The sequence below is a fragment of the Natrix helvetica genome (assembly GCF_964273705.1).
Source record: "Natrix helvetica genome assembly, chromosome: 5".
Classification (NCBI taxonomy): domain Eukaryota; kingdom Metazoa; phylum Chordata; class Lepidosauria; order Squamata; family Natricidae; genus Natrix; species Natrix helvetica.
In genome coordinates, this window is record NC_138551.1 from 153046961 (window position 1) to 153068521 (window position 21561).

The 21561-nt window shown below is 45.5% G+C and overlaps 1 protein-coding gene across 1 annotated transcript in view; it reads right to left on the bottom strand.

Moving 5' to 3' along the window:
• The window catches only part of LOC309393775 (uncharacterized protein), a gene marked incomplete at its 5' end in the record, with an annotated part of 60686 nt that overhangs the window by 8645 nt on the left and 30480 nt on the right, over window positions 1-21561 (bottom strand). Inside the window, one exon of the mRNA XM_081956271.1 lies at window positions 12811-12929. Coding sequence (XP_081812397.1) covers window positions 12811-12929 — 119 coding nt within the window. The remainder of the gene's footprint in view (window positions 1-12810; window positions 12930-21561) is intronic.

Below are 21561 nucleotides of genomic sequence, written 5' to 3' on the forward strand. Positions count from 1 at the left end.
AGTTAGCAAGTGCCCACATATCGATTCCATGAAGCATGGAGATGTTGAGGTGGTCGTAAGTGCAAGGAACAGTCGTAAGTCACAGAATTTTTTTTAGCGCTGTTGTAGTCTTTGGCCACTAAACAAACGGTTTAAGTCAAGGATGGCCTGTTCTATAGGCCAAGCTTTTCCATGTTGCTGGCATTAAAAAACAACAACCCCAAACATTAATTTATAGAAGTTCATAAAATCTTTTAATTTTCCCACATTTTATCGAGTGATTCCTTGGGCCATCATAAACTCCTAGATCTTGGCTTTGTTCCTTTAACTTCTCTGTTTTGAATGGACATAGATGTACAAATACAGAGTTGTGCGCCTTAACTCAGGCACAGTCCTTGACTTATGACCACAACTCAGCCCAAAATGTCTGTCGCTAAGCAAGGGTTTCTCCCATTTCATGGCCTTCCTTGCCACAGTTGTTAAGTCTTCCTCTTTGGTTGTTAAGTTGGTCACAAGGTCGTTAAGCGAATCTGGCTTCCATGTTGAGTTTGCTCATCGGGACGTCACAAAAGGGGATCGAGCCCGTGGGACCCTTGCAATCATCATAAATTGGAGCCAAGCATCCAAATTTTGATCACGTGACCAAACGGGGATGTTGCAACGGTCACAAATGCGGAAAACGGTCCAAAGTCACTTTTTCAGTGCCGTTGTAACTTTGAACGGTCACTAAACAGACAGTCGTAACTCGAGGACTACCTGTATTAGGCCAAATTTTTTACAAAGCGCCGTATCTACCCCCATCTACCCCCCGCCACCCCAATGTTTGTCTCACAATTATCCTACTATGGAGGAAAGCAGTACATTTTGAAGACCCCTGTTATTTTGTTCTGTTACTTTTATATCTGGCATAGCAATTATTTCCCATCGAACGGTGAATACTCGATTCATAGAAAAAGAAGGAGAAATTCCTCAGTTGGAAAATTAATTGCACCTGCCCCTACTTCTAAGCAAGCACCTCCCAAAAACGCTGGCAGAAAGATGAAAAAAATAAAACAAATAAAAAAAATCCAAATTGGCAAAGAGGCAGTGCTAAAGCTGGGCTTTATCCTAATGTTTATCCTGCTTTTCTGCAAGGCAGAAACAGCAATTAACTACTCCTGCGATCTAAAAGGTTTCTGCTGTGAAAATCAGCATTTAAGGAAGTTAAAAAAGAAAGAAAGAAATGTCGTAGAGGTTTTTGATCCTTTACCCGGTATTTTTACCCTCCCCTCCCCCCTAAAAAAAGTCTTTTGAAGAATATATAATGTACTGTTAGAAAGAGACTCAGAAAGTGAATTGGTTAAGGATTGTATGATTAAATGGGCTCAGAATTTTGGGGAAGTGGTTATGTTGGAAACGTGGGAAAAAATATGGGTTCAGAATGTTAAATTTACACAGTCACAGAATTTAAGGGAGAATTTTTATAAAATGTTTTACAGATGGTATTTAGATCCTAAAAAATTATCATGCATGTACCCAAATGTTCAACCAAAATGTTGGAGATGCGGGTGTCTAGATGCTACCTTTTTTCATGTATGGTGGACTTGCAACAAGGTTAAAGCTTTTTGGATAAAAATATGGTGGGTTATGCAGAATGTATTTAAGAAAAGAATACAATTCACTCCACAAATGTTTTTATTGGGTATAGTTAAGGATTTTACCAAAGGGGAAACAAAATTGGCCTTGTATATGGTTACAGCAGCTAGGTTGTTGATTGCGCAACATTGGAAAAAAGATTTTTTGCCAACAATTGATCAATGGATTCAGAAGGTGGCGGGGTTCGCTGAAATGGCAAAAATTTCAGCTTTCTTAAAAGCTCAGAAACAGGAGGATTACACACAGGAATGGGCAAAATGGATTGATTATATACAGAATAAATACCAGACTAGGAGTTATTATCTAGCCTTTAGGTAAGAATGTTTAGACCGTAGATGATCAGAGTAAATAGTATATGGGATGTTTGGAATTATTAGAGTGGTATACAGCGGAAGTCAGGGGGGTGGGTTTGTGCGGGAGGTGGGGGAGGGTTAGGGTGGAGGGTGGGGCAATATATATGTATGAATAAATTAGAAGATGGGACTAATGAAACATTGTTAGGCTAAGAGAAATTTATATTAAGAGTTATAGATGTTAAATTAGCTTAGAAAATGATCAATGTGTTATTATTAATTTAAGACTAATCTCTATAGTTTTTGTTGGGAGGAGAGGGGTTATGAGTAATCTATTTTAAGATGGGGGGTGGGGAGGGGGTAAAGTGTTTGGTATAATATTTGAATGTGAATTTTTGCGGGGGGGTATAGCATTTGTATGAGATTTATATTGTATGGAGGGGGGGGGGTGAAAAGGGGGAAAATTTGTTTGTACAAAACTCTTTTAATAAAAAAAAAAAAAAAAAAAAAAAAAAAGTCTTTTGAAAGCCTCTTGCTTGGCCAAACGAGGCGCAGAGATAAACTGGCTCACTTATCAAATGGATCAGGAATAAGGAATAGGAGGGTTCCCAAGTTGCCTTTTCTCTCTTTCTTGATGGCCTTCCAAAGGGGGACATCACAGGAGAAACAAAGGCATCATAAGAAGCGAAGGAGGGGGAGAGAGAGAGAGAATGAGAGAAAGAGAGACAGAATGAAAGAGAGAGAATGAGAAAGAGGAAATGAGAGAGAGAGAAAATGAGAGACAGAATGAGACAAAATGAGAGAGAATGAGTGATAGAGAAAGAGAGAGAAAGAGACAGAATGACAGAGAAAGTGACAGACAGAATGAGAGACAGAATGAGAATGAGAGAGAGAGAATGAGAAAGAGAATGAGAGAAAGAGAGAGAGAGAGAGAACAGCACAAAGGAAAGAGCCCATCAAAGAAGAGACGGTAATTGATTTCTGAAAAGAAAATCCAACCATTCTAAATATACCCACCAGCAGGGAAGGAAAAAGCAGAAAATAAGTGGTTCCTGCCAAGAGATGAAAACATTTATATTTATATCTTTATATCTTTATATATTTATATCTTTATATACCTGTGTACAGATACCTGCTAAAAGGAGCCTCTCCAGAGAGAGCTTCACGCTCCTTAAACAGCCAGGCTGACCCCTGGGACAGAGGGGAGTTATCATCAAAGTTAAAATAGCCTTCGAAAGAGGAGCATCACTCCAGAGACCGCAACTTGTGAGGCTGCACCACTTCAAACGGTCACTAGATGGATGGCAGTAAGTCAAGGACTAGCTGCGGTCTGTCTTTCCGGTCCGGAATAAAACAGATCTGCACCAGAAACACAGAACAGAGCTAGTCCTTCACTTAACAACTGTTCATTTAGTCACCAGAGTTACAGCACTGAAAAATGGGACAGCTCTATTCTGATGCATTGAAATGGTCTAGGGTCTCCTGCTTGAGCAGGGGGCTAGACTAGAAGACCTCCAAGGTCCCTTCCAAGCTCTATTCTGATTGATTGATTGATTGAAATGGTCTAGGTCTCCTGCTTGAGCAGGGGGTTGGACTAGAAGACCTCCAAGGTCCCTTCCACCTCTATTCTGATTGATTGATTGATTGATTGATTGAAATGATCCAGGGTCTCCTGCTTGAGCAGGGGGCTGGACTAGAAGACCTCCAAGGTCCCTTCCAGCTCTATTCTGATTGATTGATTGATTGATTGATTGATTGATTGAAATGGTCTAGGGTCTCCTGCTTGAGCAGGAGCATTTCAATCAATCAATCAATCAATTTCAATCAATCAATCAATCAATCAGAATAGAGGTGGAAGGGACCTTGGAGGTCTTCTGGACTAGAAGACCTCCAAGGTCCCTTCCACCTCTATTCTGATTGATTGATTGATTGATTGATTGAAATGATCCAGGGTCTCCTGCTTGAGCAGGGGGCTAGACTAGAAGACCTCCAAGGTCCCTTCCAGCTCTATTCTGATTGATTGATTGATTGATTGATTGAAATGGTCTAGGGTCTCCTGCTTGAGCAGGGGTTGGACTAGAAGACCTCCAAGGTCCCTTCCAAGCTCTATTCTGATTGATTGATTGATTGATTGATTGATTGAAATGATCCAGGGTCTCCTCCTTGAGCAGGGGGCTGGACTAGAAGACCTCCAAGATCTCTTCCAGCTCTATTCTGATTGATTGATTGATTGATTGATTGATTGACTGATTGAAATGGTCTAGGGTCTCCTGCTTGAGCAGGGGTTGGTCTACAAGACCTCCGAGGTCCCTTCTGGCTCTATTCTGAATTAGAAACTTGAAATTCTTCCATTCAACTCCGAGAACACTTAGGAGACAAAAGGCAATCTGATGTATGTAAATTGTTTTCAATAGAGACGCTTTGGGGTGGGAAGAAGGCTGCTCATTGCGTGTCCTGGTGAAGCCAATTGCAGTTTTCCTGTTTAAGTAACTGCTCTAAATTTAATCATCTCTCACTCTGGAGCGCCCTGCCCCTGGCAACTCCAAATTGGCCTTCCAATTTTGGGGGGTTTTTTTCCCCCTCAAAAAAACGAGGAGATGATGAGAATCTCACACATTAAATTGGGAGATTTATTTAGCCCCATGGGATGAGAGAAGAGCCCGCACTTGGAACAGAACTTTTTGCCCACATCTGTCAGCCAGACTATGATTGGGTTTGAGCACAATGGCTATTAAATCCGGTTTTCGGGAAGAGCCTATGAGGATCCGCCACTCATTTTGCGATATCAATCCATCAGAATAGAGCTGAAAGGGACCTCGGAGGTCTTCTAGTCCAACCCCCTGCTCAATCAAGAGAGCCTATACCATTTCAATCAATCAGAATAGAGCTGGGAGGAGCCTTGGAGGTCTTCTAGTCCAACCCTCTGCTCAAGCAGGAGACCCTAGACCAGTGGTGGCGAACCTTTTTTGGCTCGCATGCCACAAGTGGGAGGAGCGCAGGGGGGTCGAGTGCGGGCGTGCCACACCCATAATGCAACACGCGACCACCCCAGTGCGCATGCGCGCAAAACGCGCGGCCACCCCCCATTTTTACATTTTTTTTGCCCTCCCCATGCTCCAGGGGCTTTATAGGAGCCTGGGGAGGGTGAAAAGAGCCCCCCCGACCCTCCGGAGGCCCTCCGGAGGCTTCAGGGACTGTCCGGAGGCTTCCCTGAAGCCTTCGGAGCGCTTAAAACCACCCTCCGAGCAAACCGGAACTTCCGGGTTGCTCAGAGCGTCGTTTTAAGCGCTCCGAAGGCATCAGGGGAGCCTCGGACGGTCCCTGAAGCCTTCGGAACGCTTAAAACCACCCTCCGAGCAACCCGGAAGTCACTTCCGGTTTGCCCGGAGGGTGGTTTTAAGCGTTCCGAAGGCTTCAGGGACGGTCCCTGAAGCCTCCGGGGGGACGGGGGGGCTCTTTTCGCCCTCCCCAGGCCCCTATAAAGCCTCTGGAGCCTGGGGAAGGCGAAAAATAGCTTTTAAAAAGGTGAACTCAGCTGGACAGCACGCACATGCGCACTGGCCAGCTGACAGGGCATTCCTCGCGTGCCCTGAGAAATGGCTCTGCGTGCCACAAGTGGCACGCGTGCCATAGGTTCGCCATCACAGCCCTAGACCATTTCAGACAAGGGGCTGTCCAATCTGTTCCTAAAAGCGTCCAGTGTTGGAAGCATTCACAACATCTGGAGGGAAGCTGCCCCGCTTCTTTTCTTTAAACTGGAAAAGACCTGTTCTCAATCTGGCTGGGGGAATTCATATGCCCATTGTCTTGACCGAGACAAAACCAAGGCCTGCCCAACACTCCTACTCTAGAGATACTTATAGGACCAAGATCATCAAATGTTTCCCACTTGACAACTGACTCATATTGATGATGGTTGCATGTGTCCTTCCGACCAGCAAACAGGGAAGCCGGATTCACTTAACGACCGTGCAACTAATTTAACAACTACAGCAATTCATTAACGACTGTGGCAAGAAATGGTGGGGCAAAACTCACTTAACAATTGTCTCCCTTAGCGACAGAAATTTTGGGCTCCGTTGGGGTTGTAAGTCGAGGACTTACCTGCGGCCTGCCCAGCTCTGCTCCATTTCTCTAGACTTGCCAGTTGCAACCTGCCTGCAATTCCCAATAAATTTAGCAGATTATGCATGGGGGCGACAGTGACTTCACCTTCTGCACCGTTCTAAATTTTATTGCCAAGGTATAAAAATTGGGCCAAAATACAGGACAGCCAATTCTGAACCAGCGGAAGGACAGAGCGTGGGATTTGAGGAAGGGGAATTTCATTCAGCAAGGTGTGAAAATAGCTCCCTATTACTCAGCAGCATTTAAGAACGAGGGGGGGAGAGAGAGAGAGAGAGAGAGAGACTTCGGTGTCTCTGGTCATGACAAGGACACCGCCAGCTGGCTGCTGTGTCAGAAAAATCCATAAAAGCTTTAAGCTGGGGTCATGTAGGCATTCGCAAGGGGAATGCAGAATTTCCTGCACCTCAAGGAAATTTGCTGGAGTTTTTAATTTTTTTTTTAAAGCGTTTTTGAAGCAAGCAAAGGCAGCTAAGCGTTCAGATCAGAGGTTTTGGGGCTACATGATTTACGCCGCCTCGCTGTCCTGCTGCGATTTTAACATTCATGGCGATAATCCCCTCTCTAATCCAGCTGCTTTCCAATTCTATCCTTGCCTCTTTTCTTTTTATCTTTGAATTACAGGGAGCTTCTTCCAATGTTTTGGATGTCCTTGCTACCCCCCTGGTCGCTAGGCATAGCATTCACTGCAAGACGGCCACGTTTATTCCTCCCCAAAAATTCAGATCCTGCCTGCCTGCCGCCTTCGTTGCGATCCTCCCATCATGCCATTTGTCTCGTCCATCAATCTCTTCACTTTGTGCTTTTAACGGTGCAAAGTTTGTGTCACCAACTGCCGTTCTTATCTCTTTTAACCAGCTTTCCCTTGTGGTCTTTCCTATCCTTTACTAACCATTAGCTCCCACCAACAAACGGATGGCGAGGCCAACAGAGCAGACTCATGGAAGGGACCTCGGAGGTCTTCTAGTCTGACCCCCCCCCCCTGTTCAAGCAGGAGACCCAAGACCATTTCAATCAATCAGAATAGAGCGGGAAGGGACCTCAGAGGTCTTCTAGTCCAATACCCCCCCCCATTCAAGCAGGAGACCCTAGACCATTTCAATCAGAGTAGAGCGGGAAGGGATCTTAGAGATCTTCTAGTCCAGCCCCCTGCTCAAGCAGGAGACTGTTAAGAAATTCCAATTTGCTTCTCTCCTTGGTTAAGTTTCCATCCGTTGCTTCTTGCCCTTGTACTTTGGAGAACAGCCTTACCCCTTCTTCTTTGGGGCAGCCCCTCAAATATTGGAAGGCCGCTATCATGCCCCCCCCCCGATCTTGTTTTTATTAAACTAGGCAACTGTTCTTCACATGTTTTAGCCTCCAATCCCCTAATCCTCTTTGCTGCTCTTCTCTGCACTCTTTCTAAATAAGGCGTCTAGATTTCAGCTTTTTGTCAAATCTCTGGAGCTCTCAAACCAAAGCAACGGTTTTTAAAACGACCTCTTGCTGCCATTTTTAATGTCGTTTATTGTTTTCTTTCCTACTTGCCCTAATCTGTAATTTTTCTCCTCTGTTGTTAACTTCGAGCGGTCGCTAAAGTTGGGAACTACTTTATAATATTTTTTTTTTAAATGCTTGGAATGCAATCCTGTGCTTTGAAAAAGTTTGAACTATTAAAAAAAAAGTCAGCACAGGGATTTTTATTTTGTAAAGCAAACTTCAAAAGACTGGATCGAAGAAGAAATTATTTCAACTTTCAACCTGGTGGGTTTAGATCCGTAAAACCCACCCAGCTGGACCGCTAAGTACGCCACACGTGGGATTTATATTCCACAAAACCAGTGGGACAGAACAAGGGCATTTCCCCCACCACCCCCTCGCGATTTCAGTAAAATAGCCTTATTATATTTGATTGAACAAGAATGATGTGGTGCTTCTCTGCTCGTTTTTATTATTATTATTTTTTACTTTATTTTTTTTGCTCATTAGGGAGCAGACGGACGTAAACAGGACGTGAGGACAAAGATTACGCGGCCAGGCTAATTTAGACAAAGTCACCCGCTTCCCCACCTCCCTTCCACCGAGGGGGTTGCCACAGATAAAATTACGCTGGCAGGCCATCTGACAAGAGCTGGCCCATACCAGAAAGGGCAAATAGTAGCTTTTAATTGAGATTCTTGCTGCCGCTACAGTATTTTTCTGCTGACTTCCTCTGGGCCTTTCCATCACCAGCACCGCAGCAGCTCGGCCTGTTACGCAGCTTTATTTATTTATTTATTATTCATATTTATAGACCGCCCCCTCTCCCGAAAGGGACTCGGGGCGGTGTACAGTCACTAAAATACGTTATAAAATACATACAAAACAGTTAAATACTGCTTATAAGGCAGAACGGTGTCACCGGAGAGTCAGGTGGCATTTAGAGGCCAGCTGGCGTGGCATGCCAGACCCATGAAAGGCCCTGTGGGGATCAGGGTGGATTGCCAATCCAAACTTCACCCAGGGACCCGGATTCCAGGCACTTTGGATGCAGGGGGACAAAGCGGGCAAGGGAAACAGAACTGTTTAGAATATTTAAGAGGGGGGGGGATACAGGTAGCCCCTCGACTTACGACCACAATTGAGGCCAAAATTTCTGTCGCTAAGCGAGACAGTGGCGAAGTGAGTTTCGTCCCATATTATGACCGCTCTCGCCGCCGTTATTAACTGCGGTTATTAAGTTAGTAATGCAGTTGTTAAGTTCCCCAATTGACTTTGCCTGTCAGGAGGTGACTCGGAGGCACTGCGACGGTCGTAACTACGAGTCTGTTGCCAAGCACCTGAAATTTGACCATGTGACCAGTGTTGTCGTAACTTTGAACGGTCACTAAACAAATGGCTATAAGTCGAGGAATACACACAGAGGGCATTCAGGAAGTATTCAGACCCCTGTCAATTTTGTCAATTTTGTTATGGTGCAGCCTGATTCTAGAGTTGTTGGATTTCCTTTTTTTCCCCCTCATTAATCTACACTCAGTGACTCCGTAACGACAAAGTGAAAACAGAAGTTTAAAAAACGTTTGCAAATTTATGAAAAAGAGAAAAAACTGAAATATCACATTGGCATCAGTATTCAGACCCCTCTAGCAAAATTGACCACAGTGAAGGGGGTCTGAATACTTTCTGAATGCATTGTACACACATACACACATAATACATGTATCTGTCTCTCTCTATCCCTCCATCCCTCCATCTCTCTATCTAATCTAACTCTCTTTCTCTCTCCACCTACTTATCTACCTACAGTGTGTGTAAATAAACGGCAGAAAGTCTGCTTTATCTGCAGTACAAATCAGCGCGCGAGTTCCAACGTGAACAAAGGGAGCCTAGCAGGAGGTGTTGCTCGTACTACTGAGCTCAAGAGGTGCGTAACTAGCTGCTCTTACACACCTCTCAAAGTCTGGGGGCCTTTGATGCTTTGGGAAGATGAGAGGTCCCCGTAGTAGTACATCCTGTTATCTGGCTCTCAACTTTGCAACAGACGGGCGTGCCTGTGATTAAACCTGGGTAATCTCCATTCCTGTCAATTTAGGAACACCTGGGAAGACGGAAAGAAACGCCGCCGTTGAAAAGTATTTCGGGAACCTCCAACCGCTCAGCTCCTCCAGGAGAGCCGTTTCGTCGGCATAATTTTGCAGGTTTGCAAAATCAAAGCGATAACGCCCAGATCAAATCCAAGTGGTTTCCCTTTGGCACTTTTCTCTCTCTCTCTCTTTTTTTTTTTTTTAATCGCCAGGAACATGGTGCCAAATGGAAAGGCACCAATTTGCCGGGCCGGCTACGAAGATGACTGTGTGTTGATTTCAGTAGGACCAGGTCGGTCGGTTTTGAAGCCAGGCAGGGCAGAGCTTGCGGTATTTTGAACCACACCTGACTTAAAAGAAGTTCCATTTCAATCAGTTATGCATTTCCACCAGCCATTTAAAAGAAAGTTGCCTCAGCCAATCGTGATCTTCGTTTATGGACGGTATTTTCTGTGTCGCCACAATTATACATATCTCTAGGTGGTTCACGATCAAATCAGCAAAACTAATAAAACTATCAACAATCCCAGGACTTCTCATAAAACACCCGTAGGTTTCAAGTGGCCCTTTGCTGATTAGATGGGAAGGGAAGAAGACAGGGGCCTACAGAGGTCTGCCAAAAAAGCCATGTTTTAACCACGTTCCCAAATGGGATTAAAGTGGGGGGGAGGGGGGAGGCTGGTATTATTGGAGATGGGGTCGTATGTCAGAAAGAGCTGGCCGTTGGTCAACTTAAGGGATTGGGTATCCTGAGCCTTTATCCTGTATAGGTCAAATATAATTATAATTATTATAATATTCCAAAGCCAGAATCCTGCACAGAACATGGAAACCAGTACAACGATCAGCAAAATCTATGAGAAAAATCAGCGTACAGCTTGCAAAAATAGGTGCTCTGTGACTGAGTCGGCTTACGTCCTTCAAGGGCCTGGGTGGCCTTCTCCATTTTGCACTAATTGCCAACTCCTGGGTTACGTTTTTTCTCCCGAGGAAGCTACAAACCCCGTGCCCCTCTGAATGGCAACAGGTGAAATGAACGAAAATGATCCTGATCCCAGACACATCCTGCTACAGGAGCTTCTGCCCACTTTGGAGATGGATCGATGTCTCCACAAGGCTCAGAATGAATAAAACTCGGCCTATGTTCCAGGATTCAAAACAAGGGACCCTGCCCACAATTATCCTGTTCCCCTCAAAATAAGCCCTCCCCGGATAATAAGTCCAATCGGGTTTTTGAGCGCATGCGTTAATATAAGCCCTCCCCGAAAATATTGCAACACAGCAGCAGCTATGAGGTGTCCACGCTCGCCGCCTCCTACACCTCAAAAATAATGACCTCCCCCAAAATAAGGCCAAGCCTTATTTGGGGGGGGGGGGTCAAAAGAAAATAAGACCCTGCCTTGTTTTCGGGGAAACCCTGTACACAAAGTGACAAAAGCAAAATCAAGATGCGTTGTGTTACTATTCCTTGGAGGAGCTGCTGTTCATTGAACCCAGGTTTATGGAAGGCTCCTGAGCATCTCTCTCCCAGAGCGGGAATCACGGCGCATTATTACACGAGAATTGTTCCTGGTGACACCACAGCGCCACCGTTCCCCTTTCCTAGGGATGTGGACCAAACCGAATCCAGAGAGCCAGATATGCCTGTACCATTTTTGAAATCTTCCCCTTAATCTCCTGCCACGACCTTAAAAACGGTGAAAAGGTTTAATACAACTTGCAATTTATTTCCCCCCACCTCTCGGGACGTAGTTGTTGCTATAAACATCAGTGGATGGATCCAATTCTTGCCAAGACAAGCTTTGCCTTCAACCACCACTATGTGGGCTTCCACTGAATTCAACGGAGCATGCAGCCCCTCTCGTTTTTCGTTGCGAACAACCGAACACAATCAAGCACGTTTTGCCAACAGATTGATGGAGGATTTTGGTCTTCGGCAAGGAGGCGCTTAGTCACATCAGTTTATGACCTTTCAAAAATAACGGATTCTTAGGAAATCTAAGATCGCTCCTGGAAAGTCTGTCGAGAAAGACAAAGTCAGCCAGCAGGAGGTCTAACTACAATCGTTTCCCAAAGCTACTTCTCAAAAAAAATTGAATAAAAATGAATACACAGGGCACAAATTCAAGGAAACCAGTTGTGCTCACGTTTGTTAATGCATCCTCTTTCATTCACTCCGTGCCCGACAAATATTTCCTGATGCAACCCCCCCCCCCCCAAATATATGTATATATTCATTCCTCACACAGGAAGCTTACTTTTTAAAATAAGATACCTGCTAAAGATCATGCATTTATTGGCAAAGTTTTCGCCTCCTTGTTTAGGTGAGTCACAGTGACTGAGATTTAAGGAAAGCTGTCTAAACTGGGGTCACCAACCTTTCGGACCTCAGGGACCCCTAAATTCATAATTTAAAATCCCACGGACTCAGCAGGCTGAAATGGTCAGCCGGTTCCAGGCCATAATGCAATCTCGAGGGCCTCCAGTTCTTCGCCACCAGCGACACCTTCCTCCAGCCTTCGCCCAAAGCCCCCCACCAGGAGTTGGAATTTCTGCCCCACTCCAACCCACACAAAAAGACCAGGGGAGACTCTCTGCAGCAACGCAAGCCTTCGTTGCACGTATGCAGCCCAGGGGCCGTAGTTTAAGGACCCCTGATTTAGTGCAATATAAAAAATGCAAATAATTTTTCTGCAGACCATCAACATTTTCTCCGGACCACCAGTGGTCCATGAACCACCAGCTGCTGACCGCTGGTCTAGACCAAAGACACTTAGATTGGGAAGACCATCTTCATACTTAGAGATGTGTTATTAAAAACATTTCTAAATAAAAGATTATTAAGCATTAGGGACAGGAATGACCATGATTTTTGGAGGTTTGGGCACATTCAGGTCCTTTTCAAATTGACACTTGAGGTAAGGCTGCACCAAAGCTACTTTTTTCACTCATTTCTGACACGTACAAACATTCACTGTACAGATTTTAGCTGCACCTGCGAAAGAAATAAAATGCTAGGTATACCAACCAACGTAAGGAAAGAGACGCTACGTTCTGCCTCTCTCAAAATTCACAGTAAATCATTTTCCTGTCATCTAAGGAACCAAATTGGCAAAATCAGCAGCAACGGAGGGCGACTGAACATTTCTGATTGTGATTTTTGACTCCAGTTAAGTGTACAGTTTCAACACACCAGCCAGTGAAATGACAAAACAAAAAGGTTTTCTCTTAGCTACCTCATTTGTGTTCCAACGGTGTCTCTCTTTTGGTAAACTGGAACATTTTGGTAGACATTCAAGGAGCTTTTTCGGTAAAAAGATTTTTACATGACTTCCGTTGCTGTTCCCATGATCATCTGGAAAAGGGGGGAAAATATACATTTGTGTTGAGAAACAAGCATCAGACCCCTTTTGGTATCTTCCCAACCCACCCACTGACTCCAAAGGTCAAATCCATAGCCACACGCCTTCTACCATTTCTGGCATCGTCACCCCATGTGAAGTCAAAGGGCAGCCTCGGTTTATGGACTCAAGAAATGTAAATAAATAAAATAAAAGAGGGAAGTTTCCAACTTTACAGCTTTTCGCTGATGGGAAAGGACAGGAAAACCTCATCCCCAAAAGCAAATTTTAGAGAATTGAGTTGCAACAAAATTGTTAGGAATAAAAGGATGCCCATTTATTTGAGTTACCGATCTTAGAATTTCACTACGCAGAAGATTTTCGTCTTTTTGCACAAAGTACTAACTCCAAACTGCTAACTCTTTGGGTATGTACAAGTACAGCTAGTCCTCAACTTACAACAGTTTGCTTAGTGACCATTTGAAGTTACAATGGCACTAAAAAAAAGTGGCAGGGCCGTTTTTTACACTTATGATGGTTGCCGCATCTCCCTGGTCACATGATTGAAATCAGCTTGGCCACTGTCTTGTATTTATGACGGTTGCAGCATCCTGGGGTTACGTGATCCCCTTTTGCGACTTCTGACGAGCAAAGTCAACGTGGGAAGCCGGATTCACTTAACAACCAGGTTACTCGCTTAACAGCTGCAGGGATTCGCTTAACAAGTCGTAAAATGGGACAAAACTCAACGTCCTGCTTTAACAACAGAACGTTTGGACTCAATTGGGATTTCCTGCAGAATGAGTACAGAGGCACAATTGCCATTCCTCCTCAGCTCTGGTTTGGGACCAGCCAGGTCACAAAGCGAAACCAGATTACTTTTGACTATTGTGAAAAAGACTTTTCCTCGTTGGTCTGTCTTTCGCGCAAGGTTTCCCATCAGAGATCAGATTCCAATCGTCTTACAACGTTACAGGGGTAGATCCCTTGTAGCAGGCACAAAGCGCAGGGAATGTAAACCCAATACGGCTTAACCCCATCACAACTGCTCCCGTTTCTGCCATGCGAGAGGAGATGCCTAGAGCTAAGAAATGGGAGGTTTGTAAAGAGGAAGACAGGATTGAAAAATAAAAAAATGCTTAGCTTCAAACTTTTGAGTTGATTGAACTCAAAACCCGAACTCAGAACCCGAATCCGCTGCTAGTAATATATCCTGATAAAGATCAACTGAAAACCCACCACAATGTGGATTGGATTTAGCAGATTTCACTTGGGAAGCAAAATTAGTTTTTTTTAAAAAACCTTGCAACAAACGTCATATTTTTCTGCTTCCTGCATTTTTTTTTTAAACAGCAGCTGAATTGAAATATCAAACGAAGGAGAAAAATCAATAAAGAGCACAATAGGATTCCGTTACTCTTAATTTTGCTTTGATCTGCAGGCGGATGGAGGAGTAAGCACTTTGTTTTTTAATTTGGCTTGCAGCCAATTAGATGATTTGATTTTTTTTTTAATGTCCATAGTCCACAACTGACTCGTTTAGTGACTGAAGTTACAACGGTGGGTGGACAAAGTGATTTATGGTTAATTCAGATGCTTGGCGGCCAATTCATATTTATGACGGCCGCAATGTTCAGGGGTCACGAGATCAGCTTCCGACAAGCAGACTCAACGAGGAAGCCAGATTCACTTAACGACCACATTCTCACTTAACAACAACAGTGATTCACTTAGCAACGGTGGCAAGACAGGTCGTAAGATGGGGCAAAAACTCACTTAACAACTGTCTTGCTTAAGAAAAAACAGAAACGTTGAGGTCAGTTGTCCCAAAAGTACTTTTTTTCAAGAGGCAGCTGGACTTCCTTGTTTTTCTTTGAAGACGTTTCGCTTCTCACCCAAGAAGCTTCTTCAGCTCTGACCTCCCTCACCATCCAGTTCAGAACTGAAGAAGCTTCTTGGTGAGAAGTGAAATGTCTTCAAAGAAAAAACAGGAAGTCCAGCTGCCCTCTTGAACCTTTGGGACAACCGTGACGTGGATGACGGAGAATCTACACAGTCATTTAGAGGCCAGTTATGGTGGCCCTAAATGTCACACAGTGGCTCAGTGGCTAAGACCCTGAGCTTGTCGATCAGGAAGGTCAGCAGTTGGGCGGTCCGAATCCCCAGCGCCGCGTAACAGGGTGAGCTCCAGTGATTCATCCCAGCTTCTGCCAACCTAGCAGTTCGAAAGCAGGTAAAAAATGCAAGTGGAAAAATAGGAACCACCTTTGGTGGGAAGGGAACAGCGTTCCGTGCGCCTTCAGCAATGAGTCATGCAGGCCACATGACCACGGAGATGTCTTTGGACAGCACTGGTTCTTTGGCTTTGAAACGGAGAGGAGCAGCGCCCCCTAGAGTCGGGAATGACTTAGCACATACTGTATGTGCAAGGGGAACCTTTCCCTTTACCTATGGTCGAAGACATACATGTATTTTAGGTTTAGAAGTTGTTCCTATTTATCACTCCTGTATACATTTGCTGGAGGGGGGGGGGGGACCTTTAACGCATAGTTCCCACAGATAACCAACTCTGAAACTGCCCAACCGACATCCATTAATTTTTACAAAACAATGAATTTTTAATAGCAAAAATGGCCCACTAAAAACCTGATGTTAAAGTCCCATCACCACCACCGAGCTCAGGCCTGGTTAGAGCATCCTATTTTAATCCAGAGTAGCAGCGAGTTAATGACATAATTATAACTTTAATTCTGGGGTTTCCCCCCTCTTTTTCTTTCTTTATAAACAGCAAGGAGAAAGGCCCGTGTGTTCTTCTCTCTCTCTCTCTCTCTCTCTCTCTCTCTCTTTCTCTTTCTCCCTTGCTGAAAGGGAAGGGAAGCCATGCGTGCCCTCTACAAGCGACCAAACAGTTTATTTCTCTCTCAATAGCAGCTTCACACCAGCTGGGGACGAAGCGTGTTAGAAAATATCACATTTCAACCCAAGAGACGGGCTGATTAATAAACTCTGCAGGAAATGCCTATTTAAGTGGGCCGCATTTGTTTGGCCAGGAAGAATAAAAAACGATAGCTCCGATTCTGTCGCAATTTTCGCTTGACGGTGCCTTTTTTTTTTCCTTGTTGTGGTTAGTTGCGAAGACGCATCCGACCCATCGCGACCCCATGGACGACGTTCCTCCAGGCCTTCCTGTCCTCTCCCATCCTCTGGAGTCCATTGAAGCTCAGGCCGACTGCTTTGGTGACTCCATCCAGCCCCCTCCTTCTCTGCCATCCCCTTCTTCTTCTTTTGCCCTCCATCGTTGTTCCTAGCATGAGGCTCTTCTCCAGGGAGTCCTTCTTCCTTCTCATCAGGTGGCCAAAGTCTTTGAGTTTCCTCTTCAGGATCTGGCCTTCTAAAGAGCAGCCAGGGTTGACCTCCTCTAGGACTGACCGGTTGGATGGCCTTGCAGTCCAAGGGACTCAATGCAGGAGTCTTCTTCTCCAGCACCCTCCTTCAAAGACCTCCATTCTTTGGCGCTCAGCCTTCCTTGTGGTCCAACCTTCACAGCCATCCATGGCAACTGGGAAAACCTTGACTAGACGCCCTTCGGTTGGCAGGGGGATGTCTCTGCTTTTTAGCAGGCTGCCTAGATTTGCCACAGCTTTCCTCCCCAGGAGCAAGACTCTTTTCATTTCTTGGCTGCAGCCCCCATCCACGGTGATTTTTTTCCTTACATATTTTTATTTCCTTCCCAAGTTATTTTTATGAAAAGTTTCTTTAAAAAAAGGAGATGGGGGAGGGGGGAGAACACAAGATAAAGAAAAACTAAAAAAGAAGGCTCAAAGTGCAAGAAGAATGAAACAAACAGAAAAAAAGGGGAGTCCCCGGCTTACAACAGAACATTCAAAGTTACAACAGCACTTAGGGCCGTTTTTGCACACTTACAACCGCTGCACTGTTCCCCTGGTCCAGGGGTCAGCAAACTGCGGCTCTGGAGCCCCATGTGGCTCTTTCCATGTGGCTCAGTCACCGGTCAGCACCACAATTTTGAGAGGAGCTTCCGGTGGGGATGGAGGGGGTGGGGGTGGAGAGAAGCAGAGTGCACCAGGAGAAGACTCTATGGCGAGGGGAGGGTTTTCCAGTTGTCTCCACAATTGATAGGGCTTTCGGTTAGGACAGGTGGAGGAAAAAGGATGCCGCTCTAGGAGGAGACTCTATGGTGGAGGAGGGGGGGAACCAGACTTCCGGTCAGCTCCAGAATTGAACGGGGGGCTTCCGGTTAGGACCTGTGTGGCGCCCTGCGTTTTCTTTTCTGTGGGAAACAGGTCCAAATGGCTCTTTGAGTGTTTAAGTTTGCCGACCCCTTCCCTAGTCAAAACGTAGAAGCAGCTGACCCACATTTATGACCGCCGCAGAGTGATCCCCTTTTGCGACCTTCTGACAAGCCAAGTCAACGGGGGAGATGCCGGACTCACTTCACAGCCATGCCGCGTCACACTTAACGTCGAGAAAGCTCGTAAAAACGGGGCAAAACCCACTCAACAACTGTCTCGTTTCAGCAACAGAAATCTTGGGCTCCGTTGCGACTGCCTGCACAGTGAGTTGGCATTCTTCTTTACGACAATCATGGATTTTCCTCTCACTCGGTGGTCTAAACCGTTCTTTCTTCCTTTCCACAGGCACCCATCCATCCTGCTTAATCATCAAAACCATAAATCATTTTTTCCCTTCCCCTGTTCCATGCAGAGAGTCTGTTAAGGGGTTTCCAGTTTTGTTCCACTCCTCTCTTAAAAGAATAAAAGCATTTTTACACCGCACTGTGCTAAGATCAGCTACATCAGAGCAATAAATACTCCAGAAATGTGAACTTCGGTACGGAGGGATCAAATAAGGATCTCCATTTAAGAGTTTTCGCTGGAGGAAAAAAAGCTGATTTTATTTTTGTTTCATTTTTTTGCTTCCTTAAATCTGGGCCAAGACTCAGAACACCTTCGAGCAAAGAACCGTTCCACCTTTGAAACTTTCCACCTGGAAAGTCTGCGCAGACGGAAAGATTGCGGGCGTTTTAAATCTACTGACCCCTGAATAAAACTAATTTTTTAAGATGGGCTTTGAACAGACGCCAGTCAGTCAGGGAAACAAAGCCTGGAAACATCCATGGAGAAATGGAGAATTTACTTACAACAAGCTGAAGTGCAGACAGTCGGTCCCCAACTTACAACGGTTCGTTTAGGGACCGATCAGTTACAATGGCGCTGAAAATAAGGGACTTGTGGCCGTTTTTCACACTTACGACCTTTGTGACCTCCCCATGGTCACGTGATCAAAATTCAGACGCTTGGCCACTGGTTCATACTTATGACCGTTGCTGCGCCCCAAGGTCACGTGGTCCCCTTTTGCGACCTCCTGACGAGCAAAATCAAGGGGGGGAAGCCAATTTCACTTAACAACCGGGTTACCAACATAGCAACTGCAGTGACTCACTTAACAACCCTGGCAGGAAAGGCCATAAAAGGAGGCAAAATTGACTTAACAACTGCCTCACTCAGCAACAGAAATTTTGGGCTCAACTGCAGTCGTAAGTCGAGGATTAACCTGTAGAGAGCTTTGATCTGGATATGCTGGGGTGTGCCCGAGTTTTGGACAATTCCAGGGAGTCTTACGACTTACAACTGAGATCAGAATTTCTGTTAAGCAAAGCGACTGTTAAATGAGTCGTGTCCAGTTTTGCCATGGTTGTTAAGCGGATCGCGTGGCCTTTCTCAAATAAACTTGCTTGCCAGGATCCAGCTGGGAAGGTCGTGGAGACCAAGCGATCTCAGGACCTTCCCAAGTGGCCCCAAACACATTTTAAAGACACGTTGGATGTGGAGACTGGACAGCTATTTATCGGAACTGATCTAGGGTCTCCTGCTTGAGCAGGGGGTTGGACTAGAAGACCTCCAAGGTCCCTTCCAGCTCTATTCTGATGGATTGATGGAGCAACCAATTTGTGATCGTGTGGGGTCCTTTTGCTAGAAGTGCAAACGAACCAGCTGCAAGCTGGGTTTTTCAGTGCCGTCGGAGCGGGCACTAAACGAACGGTTGCTAAGTCGAGGACTGAGCCGTAGCGGGACAATTCCGGGGGTGTCAAAGACAACGTGGTGGAGGTCTACTTGCTCCAGGACTCGACGGTACTGTTTGAAGTCAACAAATGATCTTTCCGTCAAAGGTTGGCTGCTGTTCATGGGTTTCCCGCGCTGGGCAAGGGCAGCTTTCATCTGTCCCTATCAGATTAAACGGCGCAACCTATTGTCCCATATTTCTAAAACGCACTTTCCAAGGAAAAAAAAATTAAAAAAAAAAAAACCCTCTCATCCTTAACCGGTAGAAAATGAGCGGGCTGTGTGGATGCAGAGACCTTTTGGCGTTAAGGCAGGAATATTATTCTCACTCTGTAAGAGGAAACATAAAAGGAATGAGCTGCCCAGCTGAGATATAAAAACACATAGCACAGGAACAATTTTTTCTTCTTCTTCTTAAAGGCGTTTTAGAAACTGTAGGTGAGAAGTAATGACAAAAAAGCCGCAGTCGCTTCTATCAAGCTCGGTACACACTATCTCAAATATATGTGTGTGTTTTTTTTCCTCCCTCGAGGGGCTTCTAAACCTGTAAAACTTATCCTGTGCTTTTCAGAACATGAGAAACATCAATTAAGGCACATGTTAGTCATCACGCAAGCCCGAGCAGAGTCCAGACCCCTGAAGTTGTACAAATTGGAAAAAAATAACATAGCCTGATCGCCTAAGGGCAAACCGGACAACGGTTATGCACTCAAGACACGGTCACCTCTGCACTCTACCTTGGGGGGCCTCTACACAACTGGAACACAGTCATAGCACGGGAAGGGACCTTAGCGGTCTTCTAGTCCAACCCCCTGCTCAAGCAGGAGATCCTAGACCATTTCCATCCATCAGAATAGAGACGAAAAGGACCTTGGAGGTCTTCTAGTCCAACCCCCTGCTCAAGCAGGAGGCCCTGGAGCATTCTGGACTCTGAATGGTCATGAAATCTCTTCTTGAAGACTGGGTCCCAGTGACTATCAATGGCAGTGATTCCCTTAACAACCGCGGCAAGGAAAGTCGTAAAACGGAAAGCAAACTTCATTTCACAATCGTCCTGCTTAGCAGGAGACATCTTGGGGTCAATTGTGGTCCCACGTCAAGGGGTCCTGCAAAAGCCAAACCAGAAGTCCATGGGAGAAAAAAGAATACAGGTAGTCTTTGAATTACAACCATTTATTTCGTGACCATAAGGGACGCGGTGGCTCAGTGGCTAAGAGACTGAGCTTGTCGATCAGAAAGATCGGGAGTTTGGAAGTTCGAATCCCTAGCGCCGCATAACGGAGTGAGCTCCCGTGACTCGTCCCAGCTTCTGCCAACCTAGCAGTTCGAAAGCAGGTAAAAAATGCAAGTGGAAAAATAGGGACCACCTTTGGTGGGAAGGGAACAGCGTTCCGTGCGCCTTCAGCATTGAGTCACGCTGGCCACATGACCACAGAGACATCTTCGGACAGCACTGGCTCTTCGGCTTTGAAACGGAGAGGAGCACCTCCCCCTAGAGTTGGGAATGACTAGTACGCATGTGCGAGGGGAACCATTACCTTTAGTGACCATTCGCTGTTACAACGGCACTGGAAAAAGTGACTTACAAGTAATACTTCCACTTACATTACCGCATCCCCATGGTCATGTGATCGAAATTTGGAGGCTTGGCAACTGGCATGTCTCTATGACGGTTGCAGTGATCCCAAAATTATGTGAGTCCCTTTTGCGACCTGGAAGCTTTTGAGACAAGACTGGACTGGCATCCATCAGAAATGGTGTAGGTAGGGTCTCCTACTTTGGGGGGGGGGGGGTTGGACTAGATGATCTACAAGGACCCTTCTGACTCTCGTTAATCTGACCTTTTGATAAGCCAGTCAACGGGGCAGCGGGATTCACTTCAGAACCGTGTTGCTAACTTAACGACCGTGGTGAGAAAGGTCGTAAAATGTGGCAGAGGACTCCCTTAACAACGGTGTTGCTCATCAGTGGAAATTTGGGGCTCAGCTGTGGTCGTAGGTCAAGGACCGCCTGTACCTAGACTCCCCATTATTGCAGCTCCTGTTGTGTCATGTCTTTTACCCCCTTGCAACCAACCCTCCCCCCCCCAGCAGCTCTTATCCCCCATCCTAACAGCCCCATCAATATCCAACAATTTCCCTTCTCCAGAGGCTCTTTGGATTCATCAATACTCTTAGAACTTTGGGCTTTAACGATCTCGCAGAGCCTGCAAAAGTCTTTTATCTCTCGTCTGTATTACAGGATGTTCTGGATTTATATTTGGGGTGCTTAACTTTATTTCCAGGGCCATCATCGGATGCGGGAGAGGAATAAGGTGTGCTGTAACGCACTGGGCAAAGAGGCAGGGAAGAGCCATAAAGAACTACAATTATTCCCCTCCTCGGGTTGTAGAGTTGCATTTATTTTATTATTATTATTCTTTGTCCTAGTGTGTTGCATTTGTCGAGTGCAAACTTTGGAGCAGAGGTTTTGGGATTGAAGGCACTGCTTCCTTCCCTGGTTTTACCCATCTCAGGGGATAAACCTGTAAAATGCTAAATATCTCCTGTAAGGCAAATCGCAA